General features: G+C 30.4%; 4 protein-coding genes across 4 annotated transcripts; all 4 read right to left on the reverse strand.

Annotated features, from left to right (window-relative positions):
* Positions 1–508: 508 nt before the first annotated feature.
* LOC145964086 (odorant receptor 13a-like) lies at positions 509–3,112 on the reverse strand. The gene is made up of 9 exons (XM_083086490.1): positions 2,957–3,112; positions 2,507–2,626; positions 2,319–2,436; positions 1,773–2,037; positions 1,548–1,670; positions 1,265–1,355; positions 992–1,128; positions 692–824; positions 509–610 (listed from the first exon to the last, which is right to left on the reverse strand). Exons 1-9 carry the CDS (start codon positions 3,110–3,112, stop codon positions 560–562), a joined length of 1,194 nt encoding a protein of 397 aa, XP_082942616.1. The 3' UTR covers positions 509–559.
* Positions 3,113–3,815: 703 nt separating this feature from the next.
* LOC145964091 (odorant receptor 9a-like) lies at positions 3,816–12,644 on the reverse strand. Its single transcript, XM_083086496.1, has 9 exons — positions 12,489–12,644; positions 12,023–12,142; positions 11,812–11,929; positions 10,786–11,050; positions 10,596–10,718; positions 10,354–10,444; positions 4,200–4,336; positions 3,956–4,088; positions 3,816–3,888 (listed from the first exon to the last, which is right to left on the reverse strand). The coding sequence occupies exons 1-9, from the start codon at positions 12,642–12,644 to the stop codon at positions 3,838–3,840; spliced, it is 1,194 nt and encodes a 397-aa protein (XP_082942622.1). The 3' UTR covers positions 3,816–3,837.
* A 1,692-nt stretch (positions 12,645–14,336) lies between these two features.
* Positions 14,337–17,262, reverse strand: LOC145964095 (putative odorant receptor 92a). Its single transcript, XM_083086500.1, has 9 exons — positions 17,119–17,262; positions 16,923–17,042; positions 16,731–16,848; positions 16,140–16,401; positions 15,950–16,066; positions 15,027–15,117; positions 14,805–14,941; positions 14,454–14,586; positions 14,337–14,387 (listed from the first exon to the last, which is right to left on the reverse strand). The coding sequence occupies exons 1-9, from the start codon at positions 17,260–17,262 to the stop codon at positions 14,337–14,339; spliced, it is 1,173 nt and encodes a 390-aa protein (XP_082942626.1).
* A 1,338-nt stretch (positions 17,263–18,600) lies between these two features.
* Positions 18,601–21,002, reverse strand: LOC145964092 (odorant receptor 9a-like). The gene is made up of 9 exons (XM_083086497.1): positions 20,859–21,002; positions 20,666–20,785; positions 20,473–20,590; positions 19,831–20,092; positions 19,637–19,753; positions 19,261–19,351; positions 19,050–19,186; positions 18,718–18,850; positions 18,601–18,651 (listed from the first exon to the last, which is right to left on the reverse strand). The coding sequence occupies exons 1-9, from the start codon at positions 21,000–21,002 to the stop codon at positions 18,601–18,603; spliced, it is 1,173 nt and encodes a 390-aa protein (XP_082942623.1).
* Positions 21,003–24,420: the final 3,418 nt, after the last annotated feature.

Raw genomic sequence — 24,420 nt, forward strand, 5'->3', positions numbered from 1 at the left:
TACATCACGCAAAACTCGTGTCACTAACATATTTGTGCCACAAGACCGATATAGACTAATCAAGACTAATTCTTAAAATTGCAAAATCATGTTTGTAAATTACGTAATTATACAAGAGACATAATCCAAATGACTATTTGGATTGAAATTATTATCGTAGTATATTTGACTCAAATAAAAGGAACATGAAAATTTTACTCATATGTAGAAAAAGTCACATTATATATATGAGTCGAAATAGTACAGTCGTTTAATGCTGATTGCTTTGAAGAATAATGCTTTTTATTTCATAGAGAGGATATTTAGGTTTTTATTGTTGAAGATTTCCTGGATGTTCGTTAGTCACGACAACTATACATGTTTTATCAGAATCGAAGCGCGTAAATTAATCCTAATTTATTGTTTTCACATAAATATATTTATATAACACATAACACATAATTATAATTTAGACAACATAATGTTAAACATTCTTATATAATCCAATAATAATATTATACTTATATAATCCTCTTATATAATCCAATAATAATATTATACCTCCCAAAAAAATTTCCAATTATTGTACAGATCTAAAGACGGTGAAATATGAAGCGGACGCACGCACAATCTAGAAAATGCAAATTCGCAAAATATTCTGGTCAATAAATAGAAAAATTGTTATGTAGATTAAATTGAATATATATCCTACCGCACTGAAACTCGGAAGAGAAAGGACCATGATTTTTCCAACAGTTAACGTGCAAGGTAAAGTGCTTCTTAGCATCATCACGTTCAAAAGTTTTCTGGATTTCGGTGGTGATTCGTACCATTCGCCTCGATAGCTAATATTAAGACGTACAAAATTTGTATTTTAATATTAAAAATCTTATTTAATATATTTTTTAAATTGTAATGAGAACTTTTTACATTTTATTTATTCTTTTACTGTTGCATTTAATTGTGACATTAAAAAACTTTTTGTGAACGGAAATTTTACATTCTAGCTTACATCGATGTGTATACACGACTGCTATGATCAATCACTTGTTGTCCTAACCAGCATGCGATGTATAAATGCAGTAATTGAGCAGTTATGTAACCACCATGTCGAAGGGCGAGTTCTGGAGTGAGGCTATCAATGGATGCCTAAAAGTTTCGAAGCGATTTTAACCATAACTAGAACTTACAAAATCGCACATTATGTTATCACAACGTGCTCACAATATATATATATATATATATATATATATATATATATATTTCTTTTTTTCTCAACACAAACCTGTAGAGCTGACAAACTCATAGCCCCTATAATTAAACCGACTTCTATGAAAAACACCTTTGAATAAGCAGTTTCCAAAAGGTTGGCGAACCTTATTCATAGAAAAATTTCAATAATTATCTCTTTTTAAAATATGTAAATTGAGAAGTTTTAAATTCTCCTTTATTATTGGACGATTACTAATAATTAAATACTAATTATTACTAATTAAATACTAATTATTACTAATTAAATACTAATTATTACTAATTAAATACTAATTATTAATTATTCAATTACTAACTGCAAGGCATCTTCGTGTTTTCGAATGCAGTAAGCAAAATTCTTGTAAATCTTATCATCTTCCTCGAACATAGCGAGTTCTTTATCCTGTTCGATAGATTTCCGTATATGCTCCAGTCGATATCTAATAAACGAAATAAAGAAGAAATTCATCATTCATTTTCAGAGAAATTCAGAAAAGAAGAAATTCATTTTGCTTAGTCAATTTATATTATCAAATACGTACCTGACGATTGAAAACAGTGCGCAGCAATGTTGTACCAGAATAGCCACGTAGCTATCGGATGCGACTATGATAGTCAGTCGAATGGCGGTGGCTAAATAATTATGAATCAGCACGGGATAATAATACTTATCGAGATCTATGAAATATTCGACATGGTATGGATATCCTACTGGTCGCGTCGAATAGTTGGAAACCACGTTTTTGTCGATAATCTTCGGAATTATCGCCATTAGCGGAAATAGGCTGCCGAATGCATACATGCCACCTATATTTAAGCAATGCTTAGAAAAAAATTATGTTCGGATTTTTAACGCACTAAAAATTAAATTAAGAGCATTTGAAAATAATCCTTCTGAGAAATAAATTATATTTGAAGCATATATTTAAATTAATTTTTAATAAGTATCTCAATTTTTTTGACAATTATTACATGAGTCTGCGCATAAAAATTAATTGTTATTAGTTTAACTATCAGCGAAGCTTTTTTCATTGTGATTGTGCTATTAATTTCAAAATACATGTAATAGTGATTTCCATATATCTTACTAGCATAGCCGATTGTTATGCTTCTTCCAGTTTCCGCAAATTTATACAGAATTTCGAATTCGCTTTGGATAGTCCACGATTGCCAGTCCCTTTGTATACTTATAAGAAGTATTTTGATCTATGGCTTGAAATTTCATTCATTTAGAAACGTGAAATTAGCGCGTTTAATATACCGATTGTATGCATACCTTTCTCATATTGCATATTAAATTTATCACTTTAACGATGCAAGCAACATCTACCATGAGGGGTGGTATACATTCAAGCGTTGCGTTTAAATCGTCACGTAATGTTACTAAAGCGAATACCTTGAATTCAATAATTTGTGTCAAGATCAAGAAAAGATATCGATGCAAAACGTACATTTTACGAAAAATATAAACGCAGAATTAATTTAATAATTTTCAACATAATCCTTTTAAATAAATTAATAAAATTTAAATTTATTAATAATAAAATTAATTAATAAAATTATATGCTTTGTATAAATCTATATATATATATATATATATTTTTTTTTTGTAAAAATATCTTTACGATATGTCAATGAAATAATAGAAAATATTTTTCTGCACAAATATATAAAAATGATTTGCGGGTGATTATAAACTAGTATCACAGCAGAATAGAATGATTACCTGCGAGATGACTTGCGTTATACCAAGAAACGACATCGTAACGAAGATAACTCGCCTATGTCTATCCTGTTGAAAAGGCCACTGTCCCAGTAATGAAAGCAGTACACGATTAAGTCTATATAATCGAGACTGAAAGATATCACTCGGTGAATCCATCTTCAGCACTGGTTGGAGACTACTGTATCGCCGACATTGCCTCACGATTTTTCAGATTAATAAAAAATTCTCTCACAGATGAAAAATAATGGATATAGCGAGTGAAATATAATCACTAGAAAAATTGTCAACGCTTATATACCGAATTGACGATTCTACTAGATGAAAGCGATCGAACACTAATCATAGGGATATCTGTAATGTTCTTTTATGATTGATTTTATACAGTTATGATGTTATAGATAGATAGTCAGATAGATTTCTATCCCTACTCCGTCTAATAGAGCATTGAGACTCGGAACTCGCTCGTTCTCGAGCCTCTATTCTCGATAACAGCGCTCCCGATAATCTGAGTCTCGAGAATCCAGTCTCGCTGTCGGGAACGAGCGGGAGTGAGAGCAGATTTGCACGCCTCTAGTTATAGGCCGTACTTACATTTTGTAATAAGAATTTTGGTATTATCGGTATATTGTCGAGTTCAACGCATCACAACTATGACTATATTTCATTGAATCATAATTATTATCTTAGAAATCTAGCGTTAGAAACATGGTAATGTTTTATCAAAATAATAAGATACACGCATATATTAATATTCTTCGGTTATTTTATCATAAATGTGAGTAGCACTTTATTTATCATCATTTAAATAACAGAGTATTATACATATTTTTACATCGACAATTTTACACCTTTCAGAAAAGAAATTTTCAAAATTTTATACTTTACTGTACAGATTGTAGGACTGTAAAATACGAAGCAGATGCACGTACGACCTGGAAAAAGAAAGTATTTTTGTTAAAAGGAAGATCATTATATAAAGTAAATCATGATATCTCTTACCGCGCTGAAACTGGGAAGAGAAAGGACCATGATTTTTCCAACAGTCAATGTACAAGGTGAGATGCTCCTCAACATTATCATGTTTAAAAGTTTTTTAGACTTGGATGATGATTCATACCATTCGCCTCGATAACTAATGTTAAAAATTTTATTAATATTGTGATTTACTTCTGTTACATTATTATATATTTATAATTTGCATCTTAAAAAATTTAGTAGACAGAAAATCTATATTCCGGCTTACATTGCTGTATATACATGATCGCTATGATCGATTATTTGTTGCCCTAACCAACATACAGTAAATAAGTGTATTAATTGAGCCATTATATATCCGCCATGTCGAACAGCGACCTGTGGTGTGAGGGTATCATTGGTCGCCTATATGTTTCGAAACGGATGGAATTTAATAAATAAATTCACAAAATTGCGCGGATTTATACAGGGTGTCTGATAACTTCTTGCAATCCCGAAGTGTGAAGGTACATTAGCTTAAATTAAAAAAAAAGATCCTCTACTGTTTTGCGATATTCGCAATAATTAACGAAAAGTTAATTAAAAAAGATCAGCCAATCCGTGCGAGGATAAGCGCGCGGTGAGAAAGATCGTCCCACTGTAACTTGATACTAGGCGCGCGGCGTTTCAGCGTTATATTTAGTGAGTAAGCTCTGCCCACCACTTCGTCGAGCGCCTTGTATCAAGTTACAGTAGGACGGCCTTTCTCGCCGCGCGCTTATACTTGCACGGATTGGTTGAACTTCTTTAATTAATTTTTCGTTAATTATTGCGAATATCGCAAAACAGTAGAGGACCTTTCTTCTTAATTTAAGCTAATCTACCTTCACACTTCGGGACAGGGATGCAAGATCTTCTCCACAAGCAACATGCCACGCGTAGTGGAGAGGGTAACGGAGATGTGAGCGTAAGCGTACGTGTGAGCTCGGCGCTTCGGCGAGCTTCGGATAGAAGAAGAGGAGAATACAGTTTTCTGTCTCTTTCTTACCAAGCAGGCACGAAAGCGACGAGCGACGCGCGACGTGGGACGCTGCTCGCTCTTCGATATCTCAATATGTTTCTCTCTCACAGCTTTTCTTTATGTTTTATATTTTTGTTACAAATATATATAAATATGTACATACATAAACGTATAATATATTTATAATATATATATTACGTATATATACACACACATACACAAACGTTTTGTAATATATTATATATAATTAATTTTTTTATATATTTAAAATATGAAATTAAGAAAAATAATGAGTGCCGACTTTCCACACCACCCATGAGGTATCACCAATGGCGCGTTAGGTTTTTTATGTGGACCTTCGCCTGAAGCCCTATTATACCACATTGTTTTATAATATATTTTAGGAGGAAAAAAGGATAAAGGAAGAAAGTATGGGAAAGTAAAAATAAATACTCCCTGAATTATTTTTTGTTAGTTATTTAATAATTATGAAAATATTTAATATAATTTATAATTTAATAATAATAGTAATTTTTAATAATGGTCGGGCCTCCTCGACCTCGGCCGCCTCCTCGGCCTCGGTCGCCTCCTCGGCCTCGGTCGCCTCCTCGGCCTCGGCCGCCTCTTCGGCCTCGTCCGCCTCCCCTGCCTCGATTATTTCGGGCGACGCCCCATCCGCCCCTGGTGCCCTGGTTCCGCCGGGCATACCACCGGGCACGGGACTGGCCGCCTCCTCTTTTTTTTTGGATTATTTTCTGAAAAAAATTAATAAATTATAATAATGCATATATATATATATATATATATATATATATATATATAATTTGATAAAATATAATTTAAATATATAAAAAAATAATATACTATTTTGCTGCTGCGGCGACTGCAGCGGCTGCGATGGCTGCGGCGGCTGCGGCGGCTGCTGCTGTTGTTGCTGCTGCTGTTGCTGCATATTTGGCTCTTGGAGAGCGAGCACGCCCATTTCTGCATTGATTTCCTCTAAAATTTAGAAAAATTAAAAAGATGAGTTTCTTAGTATTTTTTTATACAGTAAAACATTTTGTGTTAAATTTAACATGTCCCAATTTATTCACTCTAATTTTAATGTTAATTTAACAGAAGGCAAATATGTAAATAAATAACACAAGTAATATGTAAAAAATTAACACAAAAATGTAACATTTGAACGTTATTGTGTTGTTTTAACTCTTAGAAACGGTGAATATTAATTCAATGCAGAAAAGTCAAAATAACACAACGACAATATGTTACATTAACATAAGAGTATGTTAAAAATTTAACACAAAAATTTCTACACAAGAAAAATCTACAGAAATACAAAATGTTTTTTACCGTGTACAAATATATAATGATTTACTTACGAGCCATTATGTTGACGTTCAGTCCAAATCCGTTTATCGCCGTCCTTTCGTGTACTAAGAATGAGGCACACTCGGCATTTGTTCATTTGTTTATATACGTGCCTTGTGAAACCTTGGTGTTCAAGAGACTATCACGATCCCGATTGTGAGTAATTATTTAAAATTTCTATATATCTTTATCCTTTTGACTCTTTATCTTCTTTTATTCACTCTTCTTTAATTCTTTGTTTCTGCCTATTTTTTATTTCATAAAAATGTGCGATGAATTAAAAAAAAATCTAAGCGAAGCTTTTCAGAGTACTGGCTCAATGATGAGCGAATTAAATGTTGGAGAAATGTCCAGAGAAAGATAGGGATGTATGTGGGAGGAGGTCGGACGTGTCTTTACGCCCATTTGATCAACGAGCGACAGAATCCATCCGTGGCAACGGCATTGACGCATATCCTGTGAAGAGAGCATTCACACATTTTTCAGCCTAACGAATAATTGCTAGAAAACAATATTCGCAGACTAGAAAAATATGTGAGGCGCAAGTGGCTGGATCGGGAATCGAACCCGAGTCTTTCGCTTTCCGGGCAACTGCTCTAGACCAGAGCTGTCCACGTTTTGCACTTTTCGGCCGATTTCCGTGAGTCAACGCCTATTGCCCCCTCCTTACGTCTCGAGACCTTAGCAACGAGCCATCTAACAACCGTAACCAAGACCGCGCGTCTTGGTTACGGTTGTTAGATGGCTAGTTGCTAAGGTCTCGAGACGTAAGGAGGGGGTGATAGGCGTTGACTCACGGAAATCGGCCGAAAAGTGCAAAACGTGGACAGCTCTGCTCTAGACCACTGAGCTATCCAGACCTCACACCTAATGCTGCTTTTTAACACAGTGATATGCGACTCCAGAGCGATGTTGGTATCTCACTCGATGGATGCAATGCCGATTGCATGATGTTGTTGGATACGCAAAGTATCTTTTGATGAGAGCTTGTATCATTGTACAATATGTAATAAAAATATTTCGTGCAATACACATGTTTTGAGACATGCGAATTCTGTGAGTCATAAAAATAATATTAAAGAAAATACTTCATCTTTAAATACTGATAATAACAATTCAGATAAAAAAACATCAGAAAAATGTAAATTTAAAAAACAATGGCTAGATATTGAATTATTTAAGCCATGGCTACGCAAAGTGTCACATGACGTAAATTTATTTTTTTGTTCATTTTGTGATAAATCCATGGTTAGGATTTGTCGAAAATTTATTGTCACGCAGAATCCAAAGCACATATAGAAAGCACATAAACATATGTAAAATTAAAACAGAAACAAAGAATACGAACGAAAATGTAAACGTAGTAGATGATTCACTTTTGTCGTTTGAAGAGCGAAAGAAAATAGCAGAAATTCGGTATGCTGCATTAATTGCTGATAAAAATATTTCGCATCAAACTGTAAAAGAAATCCTCAGTTTTTTTCAACGTATAGGAGAAGATCCTAATGTGTTAAAAAGCATGAGCATGAGCCGAACAAAATGTAAAAACATTATTACAAATGTTTTGTGCCCGGTCGAAACAGATCGTGTCGTCAATAAGCTTAAAAATACAAAATTTACAATTTTTATTGACGAAACATCTGATGTAACAAATAATAAATGGATGACTTTTCTTGTTCGATACGTTGATCCAGAGACATTAGATATTCACTCACAATTAGTTAAATTAATCGATATTGGTGCCAAAGATTCAAGCGCAGAAAAGTTGTTTGAGGCATTTAAATGTGAAATGTGGAAATTACAGATACCGTTTTTAAATATCGTAGCCTTATCATGCGATAATGCATCTGTTATGACAGAAAAACATTTATCGTTTAAAAAAAAATTGGAAGAAATATGTCCACATTTATTAACATTTTCATGCCCATGCCATTCTTCTGCATTAGCAGCGCATGCTGCTTGTTCTAAAATGCCTGCATATTGCGAGGAATTTCTAAAAAAAATTGCTACTTATCTCAATAGCAGTCCAAAACGTACAGCTATTTTTCGGGAATTTTGTGAGTGTTTCCAAGAAACAAATCGCAAAATATTGAAATTATGTGATACACGCTGGCTTTCGCATTATTTATGCATCGAAAGGCTTCTTGAATCTTGGGATACAATTAAATACTTTCTTACTGAAATGGTAAGAAAGGAACTACCTACTTACTGAATGTAAGTGAAAAAACAAATTCTGGAGAATATCTATTGTCTATGATGGACAACGTAGAGATGAAAGCTTATTTCCTGTTTTTAAAATACGTTTTAAATTTCTTTAATGCATTTAATGCATTCTTTCAAGCATTAGAAACAAGGATTCATTTATTACATCCAAAATCTAGAAACTTTCTTTTCCAAATCTGTCGAAATTTTTTAAAAGAAAAATATTTAAAACCATTTTCTACAAATATTATATTCTCACTAAAAGAAAATCAAAAAGTTATAAATGAAATTATTTTGAGATCAGAATGTGAAGAATATCTAAACGAATTAACACTTAAAGGTCACATAAACATAGTTAGAATTGTTCAAGAGAACTGTTTAACATTTTATGTGACTGCTGCGGAAGAAATTCGTAAAAGATTACCTATAAATAATATGTTTTTATCAAAGTTACAAGTTTTTTGACCATACATAACTTTATTTGATAATAATAGAGAAACATCATTCAATGATGTTTCTTTTATAGCTAAAACTATTGCGGTTTTGATGAAAATGGTTTAAAAAAAGGATGGATTGCTTTACCATTAGATTTTACAATGGAAGAAAAACAAAGCTTTTCTAAATTAAATTTCGACAGCATGTGGAAAAAAATTTTACAAAATCGACACAATAATTTTACTAAATATCCTAATTTAACAAATGTTATAAGTACTATAAGATCTCTTCCAAATTCAAATGCCGATCCAGAAAGAATGTTTTCTTTTTTAAATAATTTAAAAACGAAAAACCGTAACAAGTTTTCGTCAACTACTGTTAATGCTATTTGTGTATTTAAATCGGCATTAAAAACGAGGGGCAAAACAGCTATAAAAATGAAAATTGACAAAAAGCATTTATCTCTTACGTCAACGGACAAATTATATGCTCCCGCTGCTAAGAAAAGTAAAAGTATTTTAAGGATACATGCTGCAGATACTGACATAGCTGGCCCCTCATCTCAATAATAAATTTATTAAAGACATTACGCTTGTAAAAAACATCTTGTCTGTCTAACAGACACCATACTTGTAAGAAGCAAGAATATAAAATATATCTTGTCTGTATAACAGACACCATATTTGTAAAAGCAAGAATATAAAAAACATCTTGTGTGTGTGTGTGTGTGTGTGTGTGTGTGTGTGTGTCTGTCTGTATAACAGACACCCAGATACTTGAATAAACTAAAGTATAAAAAATATTTTGTCTGTATAACAGACACCATACTTGTAAATGACAAAATAATGCAATGTGGTATAATAGGGCTCCAGGCGAAGGTCCACATAAAAAACCTAACGCGCCATTGGTGATACCTCATGGATGGTGTGGAAAGTCGGCACTCATTATTTTTCTTAATTTCATATTTTAAATATATAAAAAAATTAATTACATTTAATATATTACAAAACGTGTGTGTATGTGTGTGTATATATATGTAATATATATATTATAAATATATTATACGTTTATGTATGTACATATTTATATATATTTGTAACAAAAATATAAAACATAAAGAAAAGCTGTGAGAGAGAAACATATTGAGATATCGAAGAGCGAGCAGCATCCCGCGTCGCGCGTCGCTCGTCGCTTTCGTTGCCTGCTTGGTAAGAAAGAGACAGAAAACTGTATTCTGTCCTCTTCTTCTATCCGAAGCTCGCCGAAGCGCCGAGCTCACACGTACGCTTACGCTCACATCTCCGTTACCCTTTCCACTACGCGTGGCATGTTGCTTGCGGAGAAGATCTTGCATCCCTGCTTCGGGATTGCAAAAAGTTATCAGACACCCTGTATACATATATTTAATACAAACCTGTAGAGCTGATAAGCTCATCATTGATACAATCAAACCGACTTCCACAAAGAGCGCCTGTTTGTAAATAGCCTCCAAGCAATTCGCGAATCTTATTAAAAAAGAAAATATTTAGCAAATTTGATAAATTTGTCTCCTCAGCCCGCCCCCCTCCCCTCCTTATTCTTTAATGTTATAATATTTAAATAAAAAGTTACGATTGTTTTTCATGCAATTATATAAACATATATATGAGTACTAACTGTATGGCATCCTCGTGTTTTCGAATGCAATATATGAAATTCTTGTAAACCTTATCATCTTCCTCGAGAAAAACGAATTGCTTGTCTTCTTTAACGACCTTTCGTATATGTTCCATACGATATCTAATGAAACGAAGACTATAAATTTCTTTCATTTTGATCAAATTCGTTTATATCGTTTATATCATACCTGATGATTGAAAACAATGCACAACAATGTTGAACCAAAATAATCACGCAAGTATCGGATGCGACTATGATAGTGAGTCGAATGGCGGTGGCTAAATAATTATGAATCAGCACGGGATAATAATACTTATCGAGATCTACGAAATATTCGACATGATATGGAAATCCTACTGGCCGCGTCGAATAGTTGGAAGTTACATTTTTGCCAATTATCTTCGGAATTATTGCCAAGAACGGGAATAGGCTGCCGAAAGCACACATGCCACCTAAACTCCATGCATTATTATTTAGAAGAATTATATTTGAAAAAATTTTGAATGTTTGAAATTAAGTTTGAATACTTAATCTGCTACTTAATGATTTTAATAAAAAAAAACAAATTCAATAAATAAATATATTTATATTTCTCTCTTGTTTTTAAAAATGTAATTTTATATAATTAATAGTTTTATATTAAGGATATATATTTTCAAAGATATATTATTAAGATATATTATTAAGGATATGAATTTTCAAAAAAAGAAGAGATACTAAAAAAATATATATATTAGAAAAATATACATATAATAAAAAATAATATTTTTATATTTTACAGATATGTTTATATTTCTCTCTTGTTTTTAAAAATGTAATTTTATATAATTAATAGTTTTATATTAAGGATATATATTTTCAAAGATATATTATTAAGATATATTATTAAGGATATGAATTTTCAAAAAAAGAAGAGATACTAAAAAAATATATATATTAGAAAAATATACATATAATAAAAAATAAATATAATAAATAAATAAATAAATAAATAAATATATATATATATATATTTTTTTTTAAATATAGACAAATATTATTAAAAGAATTTTTAATAAATATCTAAATTGTGTGTGCTAACTGCATATACCACGAAATATATTATTAATATAACTATTTAATATAACTATTATCTAAACTTTTTTTATCACTATTAATTTCTACCATCTGATTTTAATATGTAGCAAAATTAGTAGTTATTATTATTTCTTACTGGCATAACCGATTGTAATGCTTCTTCCACTTTCGGCGAATCTATACAAAATTTTAAATTCGCTGTCAATGTTCCACGATTGCCAATCTCCTTGTATGTGCATAAGAAGTATCTTGATCTACGGCTTGAAATATCCTTTCTTTAATAATGTAATTGTATATATATTATATGTAACTATCGAGAACAATATATCGCGAGATCTTCTACATACCCCCTTCATATTGCAAAACAAATTTGTTAATTTAACGACGCAAAGGCAATTTACTAAAAGCGGTGCTACGCATTCGAGTGTTGCATCTAGATCACCGTGTAACGTCACTAAAGCGAGTATCTTGAATTTAAGCCAGATAAAAACATCGTTAATAATAATCCTCAATATTTTTATATTTTACAGATATGTTTATATTTCTCTCTTGTTTTTAAAAATGTAATTTTATATAATTAATAGTTTTATATTAAGGATATATATTTTCAAAGATATATTATTAACATATATTATTAAGGATATGAATTTTCAAAAAAAGAAGAGATACTAAAAAAATATATATATTAAAAAAATATACATATAATAAAAAATAAATATAATAAATAAATAAATAAATAAATAAATATATATATATATATATTTTTTTTTAAATCGACAAAAATAATGTAAAAATCGCAATATGCGATTGTACCTGAGAGATGAACTGCGTTATGCCAATAAATGACACGGCAAGAAAGACAATCCACCTGTCTCTTTTCTTTTGAAAGGGCCATTGCCCCAGTAATGAAAGTAATATACGATTGTATTTGTATTGTCGAGACTGAAAGATATTATTTGGTGTATCCATTTTCACCGCTCGATTACGACTGCTGTATTGCCGATATCGTCCGTAAATTTTAATCTAATCAAAAATTCTCTCAAAGGGAATAAAGTAGACATAGTCCGTGAAATATATAGTCACGAGAAATTGCAGATATTTACAGGACTGATTACCCTTGCTAGAATGATGAAAGACTTAGGCGCGATCGAATATTCATTGTACCAATATATCTCTGATGTTTATGTCGCGATTGATTTTAGAGAGTCAGTGACATCTTATAGTTTGCATCTATACTTTGTAATAAGAATATTCTCTCCTTTATTCTTTTTTGTCGTTATCGAAAAATTGTTCAATTTATATAGTTCCTTATGATAGTATCGCGATTCAGTCATGTGTTTATTCAAATCACGTTTTCGTTAAAGAATTTATGACAAATTTTATATTTTCGAGAACCTGATATTCCTGAGGAGATAGCTTCTCACAAAATGCACTTGATTTACAAACGGACGTAGTATTTTTGAATTTATTACTAATTTATTATAAAATGAATATAAGAGATAGAAAGATCAGAAAGATTATATAATATAATAATGTAAAAATATTTCATAATTTTAAAAATACTCCCATAAAATTGAAATTGTACCTGCAGGATTTTGAGCAAAGCAATTGCTATAAAACTCTTCACATTTTCACGAATATATTGGTAGTACGTATTATAACTGCTGAAAATTCAGATTTAGCGGAAATATAAAAAAATCGATAAAAAATCCAGGTTATTCTTATCAATATATATTTTAATTCTTGTCTTTTATTTCTTGTCTATATTTTAATTCTTTTCTTTACTGGTTTATTTACTATACTCTTGAAGTTTGTACGTCAAATTTATTGCATTAATCAAAACCATTGATGGATCATTCAGGGTATCAAGTGCACTTGGAAACGAAAGCATCAAATGGAGAATATTTATGTGTGTATGTGTGTAATATGATATGTTTTACAATATGACATATATACAGGGTGTCCCGAAACTACCGCGAGATATTTTAAAGGCAGATTCTCTGGCCAATTTAAAAACGATTTTACCTCAACGAAAATGTCGCGGCACTAATAGTTTTCGAGTTATAAACGATTGAAAATAAAGAGTTTTTCGCAAACTAAGCCTTATGGGAATAAAATATTAATAAAGTCACATTCTTTAGTTAATTTTAGGTAGAGTTTACTTTAATAGAATTTTAATTTAAGGCTTAGTTAGAAAGATACATGATGACAAAAATTGGGAATATGCAAAAAATAATGATCTCCCTCGACATTTTTGCTGAGGAAAAATCGTTTTTAAATTGGCCAGAGAATCTGCCTTTAAAATATCTCGCGGTAGTTTCAGGACACCCTGTATATTTTTTTTTCAATGTGAAAAATTTTGATTTACGCGCATCTTCCAATACCTCGGTGTTCTAATTTCTTATTTATTAAATAAGTTTAAAAATATTATACATGCACTCTCACGCTTATTAATCTTCACAATTTGTTTTAAGCAATTATGTTAATTGTTGATAATTGCAATACTTGTATACATATATATTTATATTATCTATTGTATTAAGCTCGTATTTTATATAAAAATAAATTGATATCAGCATAAAATTTACAAGTTTTTAAAAAATATGTTTGATTATAACGCATTAAAAAGACTCCATCATATATAATTATATTATACAATTATTATTGCAATGATGTGAGCACCGCGACATAAGACATGCAGGCTCGTATGATCTGAAAAGAATATCGCAAAAACAGTTGTATTTTATGAGAAATAATTATTTAAATAATATTACGTACCGAGCTGAAATTCTCCATTGACATTACGAACATTTTGCCAGCTTTGATTTGGCACGGTTTAGAAGCTCGCAATAACGTAAACCTCAATAGTTTTTTGGATCTCAGTGAAATCTTGTACCAGTTGCAGCTGTAACTGTTAATGCATTCCACAAATTAATTTCTTATACAATTATCATGTATTTATCAAATAGTAACATTAATTCATAAATCATATGAATAAATGTATGTAAGTAATTATGAAATATATGCATATCATAATAGCAAGTGCATTTTACTTTCATATTTTTTTTAAATAACGCAATTCCCTTGTGTGTGTTTTTTGATATTTCAATAGTTATTTTATATGCATACATTACTTCACGAAATCTGCTGCTATGATCAGTCATTCGTTGAGACATCAGGCTTAGGTAAAATATATGTAGCAATAATGCAATGTTACAAGAGACGATTCTGATAATTTCATCCAATTGAAGATCCGCTATTATCAACTTGAACAGTACACAGCTTTATTAATCGTACTAAATGGAAACGCGAATAGTATTAAGCTTCATGTAAAATTTATCGAAAAATTACCTCAGCCGCGCTGAAGCTACTAGCTATTACTACGTTTCCTAATAGAAAAAGAAAATATGTTGCGTAGGTAGATGAAAGCAGCTCGGAAAATCTTCATGTAAAATAAGGAAATATATATAAATATTTTGATTTATTTAAATATTGTTAAATGTTGTTAAACTTGTATGTGTTTAACATAAAATTATATACATATACATATGTATATACATATACAGGGTGTCCCAGATCCATCCGTACACTCCTTTTAAAATAAAAATAAATGGCTTTTATAAAAAATCGCGAACAATTTTTAAGTAAATCGGGTACGCTCTATCAAATGGTGATATTTTCAACTTTTGATTCCGACCGGAAATACGCCATCCGGATTGGAAGTTGAATTTTTTTTGGGGGAACATGGTACTTTTTATTACAGATTCGAATTGTACGTGAAAAAATAAGAAACTTTTGTATCAAACGTTTTTTTTCTGAAAGTGCCTTCGTCAATCTTAAAATTGACCTTGAATGTAACTGTGATGAAACTCAATTTTACTTTAATTTTAAGATTGACAGAGGCACTTTTAGAAAAAACGTTTGATACAAAAGTTTCTTATTTTTTCACGTACAATTCGAATCTGTAATAAAAAGTACTATGTTCCCCTAAAAAAATTCACTTCCGATCCGGATTTACTTAAAAATTGTTCGCGATTGTTGGTAAAAGCCATTTATTTTCATTTTAAAAGGGGTGTACGGATGGTTTGGGACATCCTGTATATATATATCTTTGTGTGTGTGTATTTGTGTATTATGTGTATACAAAGATGGCATGTATAAATTAGGCTGGACACATAAAGTAGCAAAGCAATTAATATTACATAAAAATTCTGTATTCTACGATTTCTTGCATCAAATGGCACGTATCTCTACATTTAAAGATGTCACCTAACTTTAAGGCACGTCTGTATGATTTGATGCAATCAATTATGACATGATACGCTTCATCGTCTGCTCTATTTGGTTCGGCCATCACAAAATCCGAGCCTCGTATGCGCTGCATATTGTACCTATTTAATAGAAATTTAATTCTGTTTAGGATCTCTTTTGGCACATTATAATTTTATTCGGTTTACGACTTACCGTATACTGTCGAATAATGCGCAGACATGCTGCGTACAAAGTATGAACATACCATCAGCAGCTATCCACACCGATACTATGAAGAATACACTGATAAATCCATAAAGCATCAATAGGTTAAAGTACTTGTCCACGTCGAGAATGTGTTCCAAGCGAAATAGATACCTAGCCGTGTAGGTTTCGTTCGTAGGTAAAAGTAAGTACAATCCACTGACAATGATAGGCATCATAGTGTAAAAAATAGTCAACGTATAAATTATAGCTGCAACGAGATATTTTTTCTTGTTCCAAAATAACGATATTTTAGTAAAAAAAAAGAAAAAATTTTTTCATACATTGAAGGTCAATACAAAGGCAATTTGTTAGCGCGATTATTAAGAGTAGAAACTATTTTAATTATTTAAATATTTAATTATTTAAATATCTCCTTTATAACGATTTAAAAAAAACATCAAAATAGAAAAAATTTAATGACCATTTTAAAATATAAATATCTCTAATGACATTAAAAAGTATCGTACATCGACTTTCAATATATCGCTGTAATATTTATTTAATATGATCAAAAAAATTCTTGCAAAGATTACTCACATGCATATCTTATTATTAATGTTCTGTTTTGTTCTGCATAATTTTGTAATATTTTATTCTTCGGTCCTACTTGTGTCCTTTTCCAGGTCTCTTTGATGTGCTCCAAAAGATTTTTCATCTGTAGCTCGGAGAAATCGCACGATTCAAAATTACAACCGATTAACTTCGCACGACAGAAAGTAATATACAAACTTTATTTTTATTGCATAAACAATTAATTAGCTTCATGAAAATGATACTGTTTATTAGTAATGGCGAAGCAATTTCCATGATAATACTTAGATTACCTATCCCAGCTATCAAACCCCAAAGCTACAGTATTAGGAACAAATAGTCAGTTTCAATTCTAATGTATTGCTATTGTATGTATCTAGTAGATCTTAAGCACCTCTAAGACAGTCAGACTGCAAGTGAAAAATAACACAATGACGAGTATTATGTTACTTTCCAGTCGAGATTGAAACGGCCATTGGCCGATGAGAGATAGTAACGTTTTATTGATGTAATAGTAGCGATTGTCGTAGAAAGACATTTTGCATTATCAAACCACCAAAGGAAAATACAGACGGTTAAATATCTCGTCGAATATTCAGTCGCTTATTCGCGTAATTTATCGTGTGTTTCTTTGGATCAAAAAGGAAACTAACATAACGAAAAAGCCGCAAGAAAATACATAATAATGCACATGATATCGCGAAGCAAAGCATTACATATGTATAAATAATGAGTCATTTTCCTCAATCAATCGCGCAACTCTTTGTGATTGGCGAAATATGTCTGTTGAATAAAGTTATATATCCTTTGCTTCAGAAAGTAACCAAAGTTCGTAAAATTTAAACGAGGGATGGTAAGAGATATAGTTACGTTAGCTTTGTCAAATTGTTTATTTTTCTTCTTAAAACGTTTAATATTATACAAATTGATTAATATTATACAAAACTCTGATTCTATCGCGTCTAGAATTTTTCTGTAATATTAATAATTAATTAACTAAATTCTTTTCTATCGAATATTATGTAAAGTTAATATAGATGCAGAACGTAAATTTTATCGTATATAGTTATTCCTGATAACGTAATGAAAATTTAAAATAAAGAAATACATGTTAATTATTGCAAAAGTTTGTCTTAATTTATGTTTTAATTTTATATTTAAAAATATTGTATTATAGCATCTTAAAATAGGTATAAATTTTATTTTTCATTTGAATGCAATCAATTTATTAATATTTTTAAAATGATTAATTTTAATATAATTTATAATATTTTCTAAGAATCTTTTATATAATATATCGATTTAAAGAAATTTAATATATTAACCGAAGTAATACCTTAATTTAAGGATAAGATTTTATTAAAGTAACTCTAGAGAAAAATTAATGTAACAAAAAAGTTTTAGTTTGTCATTGTGATATGTACTAACAATTTAGAAAATACTTCGCATAATGCTACTTTTCAAAACGTTTGATCAACCATTCAAGATATTAAGTCAAACTTGAAAGTGAAAATACTATCAAATAAAGCGCACTTATGTGTGTATATGTGTGTATGTAATATGATATATATGTGTGTATATATATATATATATATATATATATATTCATTAAGAAAATGTTCACATATCTTACACAGTAAAATCTTCCGCAACACTATAATGTTTTAATTTGTTAATTGGTTTAAGCAATTATGTCAATTATTGATAATTGCAGTAATGAAATGCTTATATGTATATTTATGTTATTTATTATATTAAAAAAAGTATTTTGCATAAAAATAAATTGATATCGGCATAAAATGTGCAACTTTTTGAAGAATATATTTGGTTATAGCACATTAGAAAAACTACTATATAATTATTTATTATACAATTATTATTGCAATGATGTGAGCACCGCGACATAAGACATGCAGGCTCGTATGATCTGAAAAGGATATCGCAAAAACAGTTGTATTTTATGACGAATAATTATTTAAATAATACTACGTACCGTGCTGAAATTCTCCATTGACATTACGAACATTTTGCCAGCTTTTATTTGACACGGTTTAGAAGCTCGCAATAACGTGAACCTCAATAGTTTTTTGGATCTCTGTGAAATCTTGTACCAGTTACAGCTGTAACTATTAATGCATCCCACAGATTAATTACTCATATTATTGCTATTTGTTTAACAACTAGTGGCATTTATTTGCAAATCTTATGTGCAAATAAATGTATAAAATTCGTTATTCGCAAATGTGTTTAACTTTCATACATTTGTTTTAAATTAATGCAATTTGCTCATTTTTCAACATTTCAATAATTATTTTATATGCGTACATTACTTCTTGAAATTTGTCGCTATAATCAATTATTCGTTGAGCCATCAAGCTTAGATAAAATATATGTAAGAGTAATCCGATATTACAAGCGGTGAGTCGGACAGTTTCATCCAATGGAATATCCATCATTATTAACTTAAACAATATGCGACTTTATTAATTGTACTGAACGAAAATGCAAATAGAATTAAGATTTATTGAACAATTACCTCAGCTACGCTGAAGCTTACAGCTACGACTACGTTTCCTAGCAAAAAAAGAAAATGTGTTGCGTAGGTGGATGAGAGCAGCTCGGAAAATCTTCATATAAAACAATGAAACAAATATATATTGATTTATTTAAGTGAATGCAACGTCTCGTTAACCTTGTTTCGCATTAAAAAAATATATATCTCCATACATAATTATAATTAAAACAAGATGTAAAAGTTGATTACATAATTACAAAAAAAAAACGTATAAATTAAGCTATGTATAAAACAGCAAAACAATTAACATTATGCAGAAGTTTTATATGTTTTCTCTTTAACTTCTCATTAAATTAAACGGCACGTATTTCTGTTTAAAGATGTTACTAAAACTAACTTTAATGCATATTTGTATGATTTGATACAACTAATTATAACGTGATACGCTTCATCGTCCGTTATATTCGGCTCGTCTATAACAAAATCCGAGCCTTGTATGCGCTTCACATTGTACCTATTTAATTGAAATTTAATTCTGTTTATAGACACTTTTTTCGCGTATTGCAATTTTATTCGCGGTATTCGACTTACTGAACAGCCTCGAATAATGCGCAGACATGCTGAGTGCAAAGTATGAACATACCATCGGCAGCTATCCACACCGACATTAAGAAGAGTATACCGAGGATTCCATTAAGCATCAATAGATTGAAGTACTTGTCCACGTCGAGAACATGATCCAAGCGAAATAGAAACCTGGTCGTGTAAGTTTCATTCGTAGGTAAAAGCGAGTGCAGTGCTTTAACGACGACGGGCATTGTAGAATAAAGGACACTCAGGATATATAATGTAGCTGCAACGAGTAATTTTTTTTCTCCACATTTTGCTCCAGAAATAATGATATTTTAAAGAAAATGTAAAAAATTTTAAAGAGAAATGTAAGAAAAAAAGAATTTTTTCATTAAATTCTTTCACTGAAAGCTAATACAAAAAAAATTTAATTTCTAAAGCACGAAAACTATTAAAACTGAAGACTTTCAAATATTTCAATCTTTTACCATCATTAGAGAAAATAACAAAAAGGAAAAGAATTAGTTGATGATGTAGTAAATGTTTTGATTGAAATATAAATATCCAGTAAAAAAAGTTGACATTAAGAAATATCATAGACTTTTGATATAATACTCTAATATATTTATTTATTACCATAAAAATTCTTCAAAGATTACTCACATGCATATTTTATTATTAACGTTCTGTTTTGTTCTGCGTGATTTTGCAATATTTTATTCTCTGGTCCTATTTGTATCCTTTTCCAGGTCTCTTCGATACGTTTTAAAAGATGTTTCATCTGTAGCTCGAAGAAATCGCACGATTCAAAATTACAACCCGATTAATTTCGCACGACAGAAAGTAATATACAAACTTTATCCTTATTACATAAACAATTAATTAGCTTCAAGAAAACGAGAATGCTTATAAATAATGGTGAAGCAGTCTCCATGATAATATTTAAATCCCTTATCCCAGCTATCAAACCCCAAATCTATATCGGAAACAGACAGTCAATCTCGATTCTAATGTATCGCTTTCGTGTTTATCTGGTATATTTTAAATACCTGCAAGGACGTGAAACTGCAACTGAGAAACAATGTTATAACAAGCATTACGTTACTCTCCATTCGAGATTGAAACGGCCATTGGCCGACGAGAGATAGTAACATTTTATTGATGTAATAATAGCGATTGTCGTAGAAAGACATTTTGTATTATCAAGCCACCAAAAAAAAATACTATGTGACAGAGGGTTAAATATCTCGTCGAATATTCAATCGCTTATTCGCGTAATTTATCGTGTGGTCCTTTGAATAGTTTCAAAAAGGAACCTAGCACTGTAGAGAAGACCGCGAGAAAATATATAAGGATGTGCGATTCTGCGAAGCACAAGGCATTACATATGTATAAATAATAAATTGTTTTTGCAATCAATCCCGCAACTCTTTGTAATCGGCAAAATACGACCGCGAATGAAATTATATACCTTTCGCTTTACAAAGCGAAGACATTCATAAAATTTAAATGAACATGTAGGACGAGGAATAATCAAAGGGGTGATACGGTAGATATTTGCAAGTGAAGTTCAAAATATTTACTTATATCTCCTTAACCCTTTCGTGACAGAATTAATTTTTATTTCCTGTGTTACTGTAATAACTGTTTTATCGTTTCTAGCACACTGCCGTTCCAGTGAACTTGGAGAAGCAAAATAGTGTGCATGTGGGGCATATATTATATATTCCACTGGTCACGAAAGGGTTAAAAATAAAGCGTTTGATGAATCTATCAAGGTAAAGAATCCAGGTAAAGAATTATTTCGAAAATATTGTCAAACAGAGACCTTAAAATAGTTGATATACATCAATGACAAACTAAAATTTTTTTATTATAATAAGTTTTATTATAATAAATTTTTTTAATATAACTTTTGAAAATAAAAAATTTTTTTCTTAATTTAAAATATTATTTTTGATTAATATAATATATTAACATATTTTTTGTTTATATCGATTATATAATTAAAAAAGGAGAAATTGTTAAATTCTTTAAAAAATATTAAATTTTACTATTTCTGATTTAATTAATTCTAAAAAATATTATTAAATCGATTGTGCATTCAATTGAATCGGAAAACAATATATTTAACAGAATGTTACAATATAATACATTTTTAATTTATATATGCTAGGCTCAAAGATTGAAAACGTTGAGTGAAAAAACCGATGACAACGCGGTTTGACTTCTCAGATTCAGCCACAATAACGCGAAATTCGTGTCGTGGCACTTTCAAAAACGCGTTTTGGCACACTCAAAAAGATCATAAAGCGAAATTTGCGTTGTAGTTCTTTTGATAATCGAACAAAACGCGTTCTGGAAATGTGAAAATGCTTATTGATGCGCAATATGTAACCTAACCCAAATCTAATTTCGATTCTGAATATTTTTTTTCATATATAGGTATCAAGGATTCATAAAATAAAACAATTGACAACAATTTGTCTTCTTGATTGAGAATTATAAAAAAATAAACAGTTTTATTAATACTATAATTACTTTAATCATACACTCGTCAACAAAATTATCGCATAGGTAATTTCATGTCAAATTTTCGCATAACTTCAAATAAGTATAACTCCGTCAAAAATGGTCGTATTTGAAAATTTTTTTTTCATTTTCAAGCTTAAAGCCTCTATTTTGAAAATCATTTGTCAGATTTAGAATTTATCCTCCCCTCCTCTCGTCATCTCCTCAAAAGTAAGGACGTGTTACATCTCCAAAAAATTGCATACTTTGACGCATTCCACGGGGTGGAATAAATTTTTTTCGCAAATTTCATGATAATTATCGTAAAATATGGACTTTTATGTGTGAATTAAAAAAAAAATTTTTTTGTACGATCTTTTTTCGCGGAATTACGACATATCAAAGTTACCTATACATGTTTGTTCTTTTACCGCCAGCATTAGCATTACCCGATGCGCACCACGAGGAGGTTGCTAGTCGGATTTGGCGCAAAAATGTATAGGTAACTTTGATATGTCGTAACTCCGCGAAAAAAAATCGTACAAAAAAAATTTTTTTTTTAATTCACACATAAAAGTCCATATTTTACGATGATTATCATGAAATTTGCGAAAAAAATTTATTCCACCCCGTGGAATGCGTCAAAGCATGCAATTTTTTGGAGATGTAACACGTTCTTACTTTTGAGGAGATGACGAGAGGGGGGGAGGATAAATTCTAAATCTGACAAATGATTTTCAAAATAGAGGCTTTAAGCTTGAAAATGAAAAAAAAATTTTCAAATACGACCATTTTTGACGGAGTTATACTTATTTGAAGTTATGCGAAAATTTGACATGAAATTACCTATGCGATAATTTTGTTGACGAGTATATAAAGTATTCCCAGACAGCACAAGAAGGCCAAAAGATGTCTTAAAGACGTCTAGAGGACTTTAAGACGTCTTTAAGTCGTCTTTTAAATGTCTTTTGGACATGTGTGTTGTCTGGGTTGTGATAGGAACTTTAATAATCAGAAATTGTTGTTGATAATAGGTTGCTATTTGTCTTAAATTGCGTCGTGGCTACATCAATAAGCATCCACAACGCGTTGCGGTATTTTCACATTGCCAGAACGCATTTTGATCGATTATCAAAAAACTTTAAAACAAATTTCGCTTTGTAGTCTTTTTGAATGTGCCAAAAAACGTCGTGAGCGTTTTTGAAAACGTCACGACACGAATTTCGCGTTGTGACGGAATCTGAGAAGCCAAACCGCGTTGTGGTCGGTTTTTCCACTTATTGTTAGTGAGCGTTTTCGATTTTTGAGCCTGACATATATATAGAATTAAAGCATAGATTAAGGCGAACTCTTGCGGTAATTTATATCTTTATTTCAATTTTCGTATTATATTAGTGCGAATATAACTACATACGGTAAAACTTACGTTATCTATCTATGTCACATACTGTGTGTGTGAATGATTTATTATACTAACTGATGCTACAAGCGTTTACGCCTGTATATTGATGGAGAAATGAAATTTACGATGTCTTGAAAATATTTTATATACATATGTAAAAAGATTTTAAATAAATTTATTTAAATTTTATATAATTATCTTATCACTATGTTCGGACACGAACAAAAGGACTAAGAAGAAGAAGATCTTATCAATTTGTTCGATAATCTCTTTATATAATACAAGTATATGTAAATTATAAATTTATATATATTAATATTCATTAAATATATATTAATTAAATATGGAAGCATATATACAAATAAATATTTTCTATTTTATTTTTGCAAATAAATTATTAAGTTTTTAATTAAATATACGAGAGAGATGAGATATTATAAAATTGTCTAAATGAATCTTTGGATTCAGTTTATTAAAAGAAATATTAGTATAATAGCATAACTATAACTCTGTTTATTTAATAGAATTGAAAAAATTGCTTCATTCTCTTATTTTTATCAATATTTTATTATGTGTTAGGATTCTAATTATTAATAATTGTGACGAAATGTTGAGATACACATATACATTTGTCATTCATTAAGATCATAATTTATATAAAAGTAGTAGCTAATATCATTTAAATTAATAAATTAAAA

The sequence above is a fragment of the Camponotus vicinus genome, unplaced genomic scaffold (genome assembly GCF_025532165.1).
Source record: "Camponotus vicinus isolate PSW18456_S1 unplaced genomic scaffold, iyCamVici1.0 SCAF_13, whole genome shotgun sequence".
In the NCBI taxonomy this organism is placed as follows: domain Eukaryota; kingdom Metazoa; phylum Arthropoda; class Insecta; order Hymenoptera; family Formicidae; genus Camponotus; species Camponotus vicinus.